Genomic DNA, 14381 nt, shown 5'->3' with positions numbered 1-14381 from the left:
TGGAAGTCCAGAGGAAGTCGACACTCATCCAGACCATCAAAGATGAACACAACCTGGAAGTCTTCAAAGCTGCAGATTCCTGCTTCTTTGGTTTCAGTAAAGAAGTGATGAACAAGTCCCACCAAGCTGAACTTTTCCTCTTTCAGCACATTCAGCTCTCTGAAAGTGAATGGAAATATGAACTGGATGTCCTGGTTGGCTTTGTCTTCAGCCCAGTCCAGGCTGTATTTCTGTGTTAAGACTGTTTTCCCAATGCCAGCCACTCCCTTTGTCAGCACTGTTCTGATTGGTTCATCTCTTCCAGGTGAGGCTTTAAAGATGTCTTCTTGTCTGATGGTTGTTTCTGGTCTGTCTGGTTTCCTGGATGCTGTTTCAATCTGTCTGACCTCATGTTCATCATTGACCTCTGCAGTCCCTCCCTCTGTGATGTAGAGCTCTGTGTAGATCTGATTCAGGAGGGTTGGGTTTCCTGCTTTAGCGATGCCCTCAAACACACACTGGAACTTCTTCTTCAGCTTAGATTTAAGGTTACGATGACAAACAGCAGCTGGAAGTTCTGAATAATAATAATAAAAATACAACTTTAACAATCACATTTTACAAAATGCTGATGACAATTTCTGACCCACTGAGAAATGACTGAACACACTGGTGTCACAAGTCTCTCATTTATCCAGCAGCTTAAATCTTTAGATAAATCCTCTTACGTCTCTGCAGACGGTCAGCCAGCTCCTCCTGCTTCATTCTCCTCAGGAAGTCCACTGTGATCTTCACAAATGCCTCTCTGCTGTTTCTCCTCTGCTCATCATCCTCCCTCTGAAACTCCAAGCACTGGGGCTTATTTGGATTCAGAGCCTTCTGGATCTTCTTCAGCTCGTTCTTCACAAAAGTGATGATGTTGTCCTCCAGCAGCTGGAACAGAATATTTATGAATGACCCACCACTCTGAACTTTAGTCCACACAACATCCACTTCTTTACCATCAAGGGGCATATCATCCACGAACTCTTTACCAATTATAGGTTTGACTTTATCTGATTAACTGAGACTTTGTCCACAACTCCATGATCCCAAAACGTTGATGCTGTTCATATGAATGCAGCGATTTCAGTGGGAGAAACATTTCACTGGTGTTCAGAGCTGAACTACCAACAGGTTGATGATCAAAGCCAGAAACTTGGAGATGTTTCAGGTGACTGAGTTGATCGTACAGACAACTGGTCTTAAAGGTTCACTCTGTTTACACATACAGATCAGTATTTAAGGTTTGACTCTCATCATCCACTGGAGCACAAACTGGGCGTCATCAGGACACAACAACACAGAACAAACACCATCCCCACAGACACAGCAGCCAGCGAAGCAGAAGAACTTCACATCAAGAAGGTCCTGAGTAAATGTGAACGCTGGTTTGAGGGCGGAGTCAAGGAGGCCATTTATGTGAAAAGGAAAGACCATCTCTGAATGGAGGAGGGGCCTAAGGGTACATTTGTCACCATCTTACATGCTGTGATTGCAGCCATTCCCCAGCTCTCTGTGAACTGGACTCATGACCATTGATCAACAACCATTGATCAATGGTCCTGACAATATGCGTACCAATGATCAATGAACTGACCTCCCAGCCCATTGTTCCTTCAGTGGGCTGGTTTCAGTCATACAAATGTCCTGTTTATGAGATTGAAACCTGCAGTCAGCTGAGACTGAAGAAGTCACCTGATGATGATGAAACGTTTCTCCCACTGAAAACATCCAGATGAACAGAATCAAGCTTTTTGGGATTTACGTACCTGGATGATTGAGCATCAAGACACAACTCTGTGACTTTTCTCAGATGAATCAATCCTCTCCTCCAGCTTTGTTTACATCTACCAGCCCTGTGGCGCTGCCCAGGGAAATAATCTATGTGAGAGGTGGAAAGTCATACAGGTGTCTGCTCCTGCCTTCAGTTATTTTATCTACTGTGTGTCAACTGGCTGAACCTCCTCCAACTGTCTACTGTCTCCCTAAACTCAACAATGACTTCGTGATCTATCCATTCTCTGACCAAAGACATCCTGCTGCAGGAGGTTAACATAGCAGCCAATGATGATCCCACTCACTGTGAACAACACATTTGGACCTGATTTGCTGCTCTGGTTTACACGTGAACTTCCACTGCTGCTGTCACCAACTTGAGAGGCTCTACAGAAAAACTGGACTTGTCCATAAAAATCATAAACTACATTACAAGGACAGCATTGCTCAATCAACTCTAATTACTACTGACATGTTATCTCTTCTAACTAAGGTACAGACACTCAAACTTGCTGCTTTCAGTGAGAAGTCAAATGTCTGAATATGAGCTGGAAGCTGCTGAGAGTCCTCCTCCTTCCCGTGGGGTTTACTTTCTCTACTACTTTCACTATAAACACGCCCCTTTCATGCACCTGCAGAGGGCCACCAGCAGATGGAGCTGTCTTAAACAAATCCACTTGGATAGTTAGCTGTAGATGACTTTATCAGTATGATTGTAGGACTTTGAGTTATTCTTTAGATTTATTTAAACTCCTATATTATGCACAAGCGTTGAGCGACCCATAATTTCTCTGTACTTTTCATAAGAGCAGCCAGACTTTCAGCTAGTTTTTCTTTGCTCTGCAGGTTTTATGAAGGTGTGTCAAAGTTGTTCTTTGGACATTGGCTGCTTTTTAAATCATTTTCAGTCCTCGTACCGGAACATTCTTCAAGCTAAATCCAAGTGTGTTAGACCAGAGTTAACCTGATAGATATGCGTGGGTGTGTAACTCTTAGAAGCTGTTTGGCTGCTTTTTATGGGGGCTGGGTCTTTGGAAAGTGTTTTAGTAACACACCCTGAACTGCACACTTTAACAAACAACATGAGATTTTAACAGTAATGTAAAACTCATGTGATTCACTGTTATTAAGCACAAACACATCTGTGGCCCTGTTTCCATTAGTAGCTGCTCAGATCGACTCGCCACAGGTCGCCACGACTGGACTGGATCCACTGGTTTCCATTACAGTTGAGGACCACCTAATGTGGTCGTCTCAATACAGCCGAGTGTCAGCTCACATCATTAGTAAGTGCTAATGCTGCTAATTTCCATCATATTTGTCATTTATTGCTCAAAGTTATTGAAGAAACAGTTATTCAGCTTCATTCCCACTGATCTCGACTACAAACTGTTTCACTTTGGTTTTTGTTTAAAGCCTCGATGTTTAAAACGTTTCCCTGTGATCACATTTGCACCGTCTGATTTCAAAGTTTGTTTTCTTTTGGTCATTTAGTCCACAGAGTCCTTGGTGTTCTGAAAGGGACCTATAAATAAATGCATTATTATTAATATTAATAATAAAGTAGTTGTTGTACATGTACAGACCATAAATATGGAGTCCAGCTGTGTTTGATGCTGCTGGGCAGACTGACCACTGGGAACCTCTGAGCTCTGCTGGTCCACTCTGTGGAGGAACCATGAAGGATCAGATCAACACAGAATAAAGATCCAGGAGTTTCTGCTCAAATAACTTCATCTGAATCAAGTCTGTCAAGTTTTAAACTCTCAGATTGTGAACATATCAGTAATTTTCAGTCTGTTTTCATGGACGTCCTTTCAGTGGTGATGTCAGGGATGATTTTGAAGAAGCTCATCAAACTGAACCATCAGCAGATCACTGCTCCAAAACCAGAACATGATCCGAGTCTCCCTCCACCACCAGAACACCAGCTTTACTAACGTGGTAGATCAGTGTAGTACAGATCAATAACTGATGAGTCATTTGATCAAAATCACTGAGTGCTTCACGTCTGACCCTCTGATGCTTCTGTAGACATTTTGCATATTTAATGAATGTCTGACAGTTTTACATTCATTCTATGAACACAGTGGAAATGTTGTGTTATAGTCTCCATGTTGTTTCCAGCATCATAAATTCTTAAGTTCAGAAAATTAGATTCTTTCTTCACAGCTGAAAAACAACAACATTTATTCTCTATTGAAATCTGCATCGTCCACTCCAAAGGTCACAATCTGAAGGTAACATCTGGTTTTGTTCCCTGTGGTTAACTCTGAGCATCAGTATGGTGGGATTTATCCACTACATCCACACCACTGTGGTTCAGTGTTGTCCTGATGGAGTAACAGCAGCCAGTATGATCCAGGCTTTAGCTGCTGGGTCTCTGTGTGACCTCTCAGACTGTTTAACAGATCAGACACAAAGAGAATCAGAGCAGCTCTGTTCTTTAAAGACAAACATGAACCCACTCAGGTCACACTTTCCCCACAGATATGAGCATCACTGTCCTCAAACAGCAAATGACCAAGTCGAACATTTGGATCTTTTCTCTTTCATTGTTTTCTTTTTAATGAATCTTTGTAACAATCTGAGGATGTTTCAGGTCATATTTATCCAGGAAACACAAACATGTAAAGGAGTCATCACAGCTCTCTGACCTCGTTGCTCCAGGTTCACCACTGAAGCCTGGATTTTCATCTTTGGACCGGTCACTCCTCACAGATGGACAGCTGGACCCTGCAGACTGTGACCTCTGACCTCTGCAGACACAAACATGATTGAAGCAGCTGTGGTCACACAGACTGCAGATAATGCAGCTGTTTCCTGTCAGTAACATCCTCTTAGATTAGAGTTCAGCTTTTTACAGGAAAACTGGACAAAACTGATTTTTGTTACAAACTCATTTTCATTTCCTCTCAGCTCACAAACACAGTCAGACAATCAACCAGAGTCAACACTGATTATAATGTCAGTGCAGAATTATTTCTGTTACTCAGTGAGTTCAGCTCTCTGACCTCGTTGCTCCAGGTTCACCACTGAAGTCTGGATTTAGATCTTTGGACCCGTCACTCCTCACAGACGGACAGCTGGACCCTGCAGACTCTGCTCTGTCCTCCTCTTCCTCCATCATCGTCTTCAGTCAGTCTGAGAGGTAAACCACAAACACTCAGTGAGTTCACATTAACAGGAGGAACTGAGTTACAGTCGCTGACCTCTGACCTGTCATGTGACCATGAAACCAGGTCAATGTGTCTGTAGGTTCAGTCATCCAGGTCATGTGATCTAAGGAGCTTGGAGAGAAAAGAGACGTCTTTAAGTTTCTGGAAGACGTTTCATCTGAGAAGCTTCTTCAGCTCTAAAACCAAACGGTGGAGAGTCCCAGATATTTAAACCTGAGAGGGAAAGAAAGCATGTCGCTGACCCACCACTGATGTTATTTCAAGGAGGAAACTGAGAGCCTTTGCACCAGGAGCACTAACATCAGCTCCAGCAATGATCCACTGATGTGTTTTTATTCCATGTATGAATGTTGTTATTGACAGAGATGACGTTTGTGTGTCAGTGATGCAGTGACTGTTGTTGTTACCTGTACAGGCTGGTTAGACTCTATGAAACAGATCATACAGATCTCTGCATGTTAGAAGAGACTATTAAAGGTCATGAATGAGACAAAGGCAGGGAGGCGTCCTTTACAGCTAAACAGCAGAGTGAGAGAACAGCCAGCACCTCTACATTTATCACATTATACAGCACATGTATGATACTGACAGGGATGAGAAGAATTTAGTGATTCTGATCCCATCATTGATATTACTTATTGATTCTCAGTAGCTCTGCTCTGACAGTCACCACCATCACTGAGCAGCATATCAAAGACATTTGTGCACATTAACTGCATGTTGTGGCTCAAATGTTTGTGCATGTTGGAGGCATTTCCTCTTTGTTGTGATCAGTGTTGGTCATTACTCAAAACAGTCATTATTACACATATTACACAGAACACTTTGATTAAAAGTAATGGAGTACGTTACTTCATTACTCCTCATAACATTACTTTGATGTTACTGTGTAAAATGAACAAATGAGCATGTAACAACATAAAGCTGAGGTACAGCCCCACACACCAACACAGATCCTGATGAGGTCACGTGATGTTTCTCTGAGTGTTTATGAACACAAATCAAAGATGAAACAGCACAAAGACACTTCAAAGTGATTCTACTGTAGAAACATGAACAGGTAGAAACCTGCAGCCTGACTGCTCATCACTTTGTTACCTGTTCAAGTTCAGCAGCAGCAGCTCACTTTATCACGGTGCTGGTCTGGGGTCAGTGTTTACTCAGCTTTACGTCACTCTGGGTTCTTGGCCAGCTTAGCGTTAGCTTAGTGTTAGCTTAGTGTTAGCTGAACGTTAGCTTAGCGTTAGCATGCTGTGTGCTAGCTCAGCGTCAGAGCTCTGCAGGTGTCTCGTGTGTAAATATTAATCACAGTGACAGTAAAGGAGGTAAAGGGCTGTGACGTCATCACGTACGCTGCGTCCTCTGTGGGCTCTGAGTGAACTCAAAGTACAAACTACAAGTACACAAACACGAACGTAGCTCAGAGTGGCGGACACACTCGGCCTCGTTGGTCCAGCTGTGAGTCCGTTACCGTGAACTATGGAGCGGCAGATTTGTGCTGAACTAAGCTGCACACAGCTGATGTTAGCCAGGAAACATTACACACTGACTTTAATGGAGAGACCGGAAATACAAACACACACAGTTTGTTGTGTGAAGAAATCAAACACGAGCTGAACAAACAGTAAAGTTCCTAAAGACAAACTGTTACAGGAGGAAACAAAGCAAACTTACAGTTTCTTCACACCAACAACAAGCTCCACTCCACACCTGGACACTAAACACGGACACACAGGTGAGCTGCTTCCTGGAAGGAGGCGGGGCTCCACCTGAAACTCAGCACAGGTGGGAGGGGCTCAGCTCTGTGTGTGCTGATGTGTTAACTTTAAAAATATGCCGTCTGACTGCTCAGACTGAGTCAGAGTAAAGTTCACATGCTGACGTGTGGAGACATGAAACCTTGTTGTAGCTGCAGGTGTGAACACACTGATCCCAGATCAGCTCTGCTGTATTTGTAACATGAACATTTCTGCTGCAAAGCTTCAAATGTTCAGCATGTTTCTCTGTTTCCAGTCTATAGATCCAGTCACACTTTCTACCTTCACCTGTGCAGTAAAGACTGAGAGCAGAGCTGAAAGCAAGCGTCCAATCAGTGAGCAGCATCAACACCTGAGCTTCATTCAGACTCTGTTATTGAAGATGTTGTTGGTACAAAGTTCATCTGCTGCTCACATGAATCCATGAAAGATTTATTTCACTGAATGTTTCTTCAAAGCTCATTTCAACCTGTTGAAGTCATGAATGAAAGTGCAGACTGAGAGTGGATCACATGATGTTTAAGGTGTGTCATGTGACATGTTCAGTATTGTCACACATGTCTAGATTGTCCCTGATATCATAACTGCTCAAACACTGATGATTATATTTGAAGAATTATTCCTGATGGCAGCAAAGTTTGAATGGAGCTCTCTGTCTGTGCTGATTTGTCGCCCTCTGGAGGTCAAAGCACAAACTGCATGATGTCACTGTAACCACCACAGAGACAGGAAGTGTTTTTATGACTGAAACACTGAAATGATGCTAACGGCTGTCGTTAGGCTCACTGACAGCAGTGCTGATGTGTTCATGTCAAACACTGGCTCAGGTCAGACTCCTTCATCCTTCTCCAGCGTGAGGCCGCCCTCAGACCCACAGGAGCTCTGACCTTTGACCTCCTGACCCTAACCATTTTAGTCTTGTTGCATCTTTAAATGCAAATCCATCCAAACTGTAGCCGAGCAAAAGAAGCTGGAAGCTGTTCTATGAATGATGTTGTTGAAGGAGCTTGGAAAGAAAAGCGTCTGGACTTCTTTAAGTTGCTTGAAGAGGGACATGGACGTCTTAACGCCCACTCACATCCTGGGACATTTGATCACAGGAAATCACATGATAGCGTGGGGCTAGATCTCACAATGGGTTCACCCAAAACCTTGGCTGATTGAGACCCACACCCGTTTTCACGGAGGAGGAGGAGTTTCACATGCTGAACATGTGACAGCCTGGTTTAAAGGGACCAAAAGTAACTAGACACCTGATTCAGTTCAGGTTTATTCATCCGCTCCAAACCACAGCAGCAGTCACCTCCAGGGAACCAGCTGATCCATGTAACTAGGGACAGACCACAGCCCAGAGCACTGGTTCATGATGTGTTTGTGGACTGTAGGTTGTTTGGATAGAGATGAGATGTACTCAGCAGTCTGTCTCTAATGTTTAATGAAATGTTCTGAAGATGATAATAACTTGTGATTTTCTTTTGAATGAATCTTTAATCGTGTTGTAGGGCCTCTGACTCTCATGAAGATTTTCACATCAATGTGCTTTTCACAAAGATATTAACAATGAAAATGACGTGCAGCCCTGAACTACTCATGCGTTAACTCAGCGGTTCCCAACCCCCGGGTCACGGACCGGTCCGTGAGTCGTTTGGTACCGGGCTGTGAGAGTCGAGGCTCGGTGTGAAATTGATGGTTGATAGGTTTGTAGCATAAACCTGTTCGCTGGATCGTTCAATCCAGCTACACAGCAAAGCAAGACACGAGTAGTTCTTTATGTTTCTCGTGCACGGGAGAGAACTGGACCAATGCCGTTCCTTCGCTTGACCACAGTCGCTCTCGTCCGTTCCCTCGTAACACTGTTCTTTTATTGAGGTTACATGAACATACATAGGTTCATTAACATACACGTGAACAAAGGTACCAGTCTGTATGTTATGTAGGTGTGTGTGTGTGTGTGTGTGTGTGTGTGTGTGTGTGTGTGTGTGTGTGTGTGTGTGTGTGTGTGTGTGTGGAGTCAGAGTGTGACCCCATAAACGACTTCCCTAAAGCTGCTGGTCTGGAAGTCCAGCAGTTCATCTAAACAAAAGGCACTTAGACTAAAACAGACATCCTACCACAAAACAATAAGAAGGTAGCACCTCTCCCATGATCCCAGGACGTGGGTGTGAATGCCAGAACACTCTGGAGTCACACAAAGTCTTTAAAGACTACTATCATTACACAATTGGTTCTACACCTCTGAGCATATATGGTTAGATATTCCCCAATAACAATGACAATGATAAAATATAAATCCAACAATGGTTTTCAGGGTTTTTATCGTTAACTTCGTTTCCCTGGGTCTTTTCCCGTGTTGTAGTCGTGTGTCTTATTTTGAAAGAAATGTTTACGCGTTACCATAGTGACCAGAGAGCATTAAGGGTGCAGACAGGTGCATCCAACAACATTTTATTTTCCCTTATTTGATTTATGGACCTAACTGTATGAACTGGACTTTGGCTTTAATGCTGCTCCTCTTCATCATTGCTGTGTTGCATTTCCATCATTCTGCTGCTGGATTCACTGCAGGCTTTAACAAACACTCCTTTGGGTCCAGGCCCAGCCACGTGTTTGTAAGCTGCTGTGCTCCTCACAAATAAAGCCTGAAGCAGCTCAGACTGTTAGAAGCAGCACTGAGCCCTGTTACAGTTATAGTGTTAGAGCAGCGGCTGCAGCCTACAGCATTTAAACTAGCTGACAGTAAACACATCAGTCCAGATGTTACCACATTACTTTGTGATGCTGAGAGTTAAAGGAGACTGGCTGATTAAAATCCCATTCCTTACATCACCGTCCTCTGCTCTGACTGCTTTCATTTAATCACAATCAGAATACTTTTTTGATCCCAGGGGAAATTATTTAGGTTACAGTGCTGCAGCACAAACAGGAACAAAGACACAACACACTAAGTAAGAAATAGCACAACATACACAATATATACATGCATACATATGAGTCACTTATAAGTAACATGTGAGTGCTGGGGTCTATGACAGCAGGCAGGTCTGTATTTATGTCCAGGCTGACATGAACAGCTAGTAGTTCAGGGTTCAACACTCAGGAAAGTGTGTGACCTTCCACACTGACAGAAGATGCTAAACATGACTTTAAACTGTTGTTTGTTAAAGCCTCACAGATCTGAGAGCAGGGCTCAGTGGGTACATGAGCCTTTATACATGAAGGCTTTCTGTTTCCAGGAGAGGAAACATGTGATCCAGCTGTGTTTGGTCACATGGATCTGCTCTGCATGGATCACCTGACTAAAACATGTTGTTATTATTGTTCTTACAGTCTTAAATCGGTACATCAGGTGGGTCACATGACACCCGGGGGTGACAGCAGCATCTTTCCTCTTTAGAAAGCTGCTCTCTGTCCCAGGAGCTGTTGTCACAGTAACAGCAGGCACAGGAAGTCACACGCTCTCTGCTCTGTGATTGGCTGCTTCTTATCTCAGCTTCCTGCAGAGGGTGGAGGTCTGCTGATAACGCACACCAACAGAAGTGTGACTTTCACTTCCTGTTTATTGCTGTTGTTCTTAAAGCTCTCAGGCGATGCTGCAGCGCCCCCTGCTGACACAAACTCCTCCCTCTGTCTCAGAGGTCACAGGTCAGCCTGCTGCAGAGGGTCTGCCTGTTCATGGACTTCCTGTTACAGAGACGGGTCTCAGCGTCAACACTGGTTTCTGATTGGACGGTGTGGAACCCCAGCTTCCTCCAGCCGAGTGATGTGTGGATTCATCACTCTCTGTGGATCAGTGTAAGTCTGTGTGTGGGTCAGCTGCAGGACTTGCTTGACCTTTGACCCTGGCAGACAGAGCTGGTTACTGCTGTGTGACTCCTGCCGTCGCTCCACTTTAAATTTTACTTAAAATAAGTCCTGACATGGCCCCGCCCCCTCTGACCTGCTGCTCCTGGATGTGCTGAGGACACAGCGGAGGCTCAGAGGGGGCGGGGCTTTTCTAGTGATTCTATCTAGTGATTTAATTCTGTGTATTTATATATGATGGTGTTCCTGAGTTCAGCCTCAGCTGATATCCACAGACGCTCCTATTGGCTGGTTTTAAAAACACATTTTTCCATTAAAGAGACTCTTTTAAAAACACGTCTGCCTGAAATTCACATTTCATTGATTTTGGGGGATTTTAACAGAGAGATAGAACTTTATGAATCCCTCATGTTTATCCTCCAGGAAATCCAGTTTGTAGCAGCAGAACACCGACAAACTTTTACACATCACAGAATTAGGATATCAAATAAAGGGGAATAAGAGAATATGAATATAAGCATAAATATGTACATATATACACAGACCTCACACAGAGACAGCAGCTACACTGTGTGTGGATGTGATCCACAGTCACAGCTGTGGGTTTCAGTCAGTGTGTCTCTAACTTCATGGTCACATTTCAAAGCTTATTGGAGCCAGAAGATGTTCAAGTAAAAGATTTATTGCTGTACTCGTCTACCAGGATAACAGGAGGTTCATAAAGCTGTGTAATACTTCAGCTTTCCATCATGGAGTAGTAGTTGTGTCCCTTTGTGTTTATTAGTGTGTTCACACGTCTACTTTAACTTCACTCTGTAATGAAAGGATTCAAATCACTGATAAATACATACATGCTGACTCTGAGTCTCAGTGAAGGAGGAAAGGATGGATGAAGGCAGCCTAGTGTGGGTCATGTGTGTCCAGCAGTCATCCAGGGCCTGGATCCATCTGTAACAGGAAGACAAAGTCCAGCCTGTAATCATCCTATCAGGCACAGCGTTTCCATCCAGCATCCTGACTACGCTAACAACCCGTCAAACGTCTCCTCTGGTCCACAGAAGTCACACTTCCTGTGTCATGTTTACCTTTTTAAGTGTGCTATTCAAGCCTGTGTGACCAACTCTGACTCTCCAGATTCCATCCTGGTCTCTGCTGCAGCTTCTTCTACACGACTGTTTTCTGTATAATAATATCTGCCTTTCCCGTCTCTGTCCCAGTGTGCCTGCCACTCGTCCTTCATCTTTACCTTCATTATACTCTTCACCTCACTTTCACTGTATTTTATAGTCAAACCTGCACGACTTCTTCTTGCTGCACCTTTTTAAACTTATCGTCCTGTTCATTGCATCAACACCGATATTCACAGGGAGCCATAAGAAATCCACTTCTATCCCTCTGTGTTTGATTCTATACAGTAAATGAAGTATATCAAAAACAATATGTTGCCTAGAGTCTGAAGACATATCACCTGTGCTCACTAGCACGCTGCTAGAGTCCCAGCAAACCACATACCTCCATATTAGTGCGTCCTCCACCCAGTTCAAGCCAGTAACATCACTACCAGCTCCCAGTATAAACTGCCACATCATCTGTAATTCTTTTACTCATCACCAAACTTATTTGTGGGAGAACAAATGCAGCAGCCGCTCTTTTATCTGACAGTGTTGACGCATCAGTAAATATCCTCACATGACCTGAGGACTTTCCCACTATATGAACCTGCTTTTAGTCGCCCCTCCTCCCTCGCCACAAGCTTCCTTTACAACATAACTTATAAAAAGCAACTTTATTGACAATCAGCAATAACAATTACAGACAGTCTAGAAGAAGAATCACATGATCAAGGAGCAGAAGTTTATGGTTTTAATAGCTTTTACATTTTGGGAAAGTTTTAAAAACATTGTTTGGTTTTCTTTCTAAAGCGTTGAAAGGACGGCTTTGCATCAGAAAAGTAAGATCAGCAAATGAATCCATTAAAGTTCTTTTGCCTTGTTTGCAAAAGAAGCCAAACAACATTTGTGTTACAAAGAGAGACTTCAGAACAGATCAAAGATCACAAACATCAGGCACTGATGGAAACAGCCAAACACAGAAACAGAGGCACCAGCAGGTGAAGGAGGCCTGTTGTAGAAATGACTCTGAGTGCTCAGGTAGAAACGCATGAAGAACCAGTGCGTCTAATATTTGGAAACCAATCTGTGTTTGAGCGTCCTGGATGAAACACAGATCATGTTGCAGAGCGAGGACGTCGTCTTTCCTCCCGAGTGTGTAACTACAGGACGTGTGCAGAAGGTTTAATCGTCCTCCTGACAGTTACTGATGAACGAGTCCTTCAGGGAGGCTCCAGGATCACTGTGGCTTTTACCAGCTGCTGCTAAACTGAGAGGTGTTGCTGCTTCATGTGTGAAGATGTTTGCATGGCTTTAACAGTGCAGACGTTCCTCATGTGCACCCATTTCATATGTTTTATTGTGATGTTTAGTAACATCTGCTTTCCTCCTTCAGGCAGACGATAAAGTGAGCTCAGCCTTAAACATGTGGAGAGAACGTTTGACCGACAGTCCTGGGACGACTGCAGAACAATGGTTTGTTTTTAATGATAAAGTTTCATAATGGAAATAAATGCTGAGCCTGTTTCATGATGTTGGCCCTGCAGCATCAGGCAGGATTAATACTGTAACAAACGTGTGTCACAGTTATAATGACTTTAAATGAAGACTTGGGTTGGATGGAGATGTCAGCTGGATTTGTGCTGACTGTCACTTTAAATGTTTTCAGTTCAGTTCAGCTTCTAAATCTACTTTTGTATAATGTTTGCTGAGTTTTGCACTTCATGACGCTTTTAAGAAGAGCCAATAAATCCTGACTTTACACAAAAATAAAGGTTTAATGTGTTTAGTGTGACAGTGGAGGAGAGCGCACATAATAAGAGTCATTAACAGAATGGTGACAATTATAATCTGTCTCATTTTAGGAGCAGCTCACAGGCACAACAGACTACAGAGCAACCAAAGCACCAGTTAAACGTCCATGTGACCGGCTTACAGCCAATGAACAATCAGTCCCCACTGTCCCCACCAACATCACTGTACTGGAAAGACTGTGCTGCCATGGTCAGAGATGAACTGGTGCTAAAATGTAAGGCAGCTGATGTGTGTGGCCTTAGCAGCACAAATGCATCACGGCTGCAACGCTGCAGTGTGTTTAAACATTTGAACATTTCTGTGGCTTCAAACCAGCAGCTCCTCTGTACTCAGTCGTGTTTGTGTGTCTGTCAAAGTGATTGTTGTCTTTAAAAAGCCTTTTGTGTTTGAGTTTTGTGGGCAGTGCCGAGCTTCTCTGTAGTCTAAGCTGAGTCGATATATTTGATTCCATGTTTGGTGTGATTTTCAAAGTCAGCAGCAGCAAACGCTGAACAAGCAAAGTTTGGGCCCATCAGAGACAGCAGTGGACCTGCTGACCTGTAGGTGTTGGAGGTGTTTGTGTGCAGCTGTGGGTCAGTCAGCTTTGTTTCACTTATCCATGACAGAGCGCTGTTAGCTGTGAGTTAGCATCCACTGAGCTGTTTCATCTACTCTGTCACTGCCAGCAAGCAGAGCCCAGGGTTGGCTTCAGAAGCTGGACGTGGCCTTGCTCAAGGGCACTTTAGCAGCACGTTCCCAGCAGTAACAGAGGGATTCAAACTGGTGACCCTGGAGTAGGAATCACCCAGAAAAGTCACCTTATGCCAGAAGTTTTAGTGAGACGGGAACAACATTACAGCTCTGATGTCATTGACCTGTGCAGTGAGGACATATTGAACTGTGAGGACACAGCTTATAGGTTCAACACTGACCCTGGGTCAGCA

General features: G+C 43.7%; 3 protein-coding genes across 3 annotated transcripts in view; 1 reads left to right on the top strand and 2 right to left on the bottom strand.

Moving 5' to 3' along the window:
- Positions 1 to 6780, bottom strand: part of LOC309702394 (protein NLRC3-like) — a 166745-nt gene extending 159965 nt beyond the window's left edge. The window contains exon 1 of the mRNA XM_082527111.1: positions 6651 to 6780. The gene's annotated coding sequence lies outside the window, so the exon portion shown is untranslated. The remainder of the gene's footprint in view (positions 1 to 6650) is intronic.
- LOC309702270 (uncharacterized protein) overlaps positions 1 to 14381 on the top strand; it is a 253656-nt gene that overhangs the window by 223965 nt on the left and 15310 nt on the right. The gene's annotated exons all lie outside the window — the stretch shown is intronic.
- LOC309697190 (uncharacterized protein) overlaps positions 14146 to 14381 on the bottom strand; it is a gene marked incomplete at its 3' end in the record, with an annotated part of 94488 nt that continues 94252 nt past the window's right edge. Inside the window, exon 4 of the mRNA XM_082518910.1 lies at positions 14146 to 14226. Within this exon, the coding sequence (XP_082375036.1) occupies positions 14146 to 14226 (81 nt within the window). The remainder of the gene's footprint in view (positions 14227 to 14381) is intronic.

Source organism: Aulonocara stuartgranti (assembly GCF_965226115.1).
Source record: "Aulonocara stuartgranti genome assembly, chromosome: 3".
In the NCBI taxonomy this organism is placed as follows: domain Eukaryota; kingdom Metazoa; phylum Chordata; class Actinopteri; order Cichliformes; family Cichlidae; genus Aulonocara; species Aulonocara stuartgranti.
The sequence above is the reverse complement of the archived record's forward strand: the minus strand, read 5'-3'. Positions and strand labels throughout refer to the sequence as shown.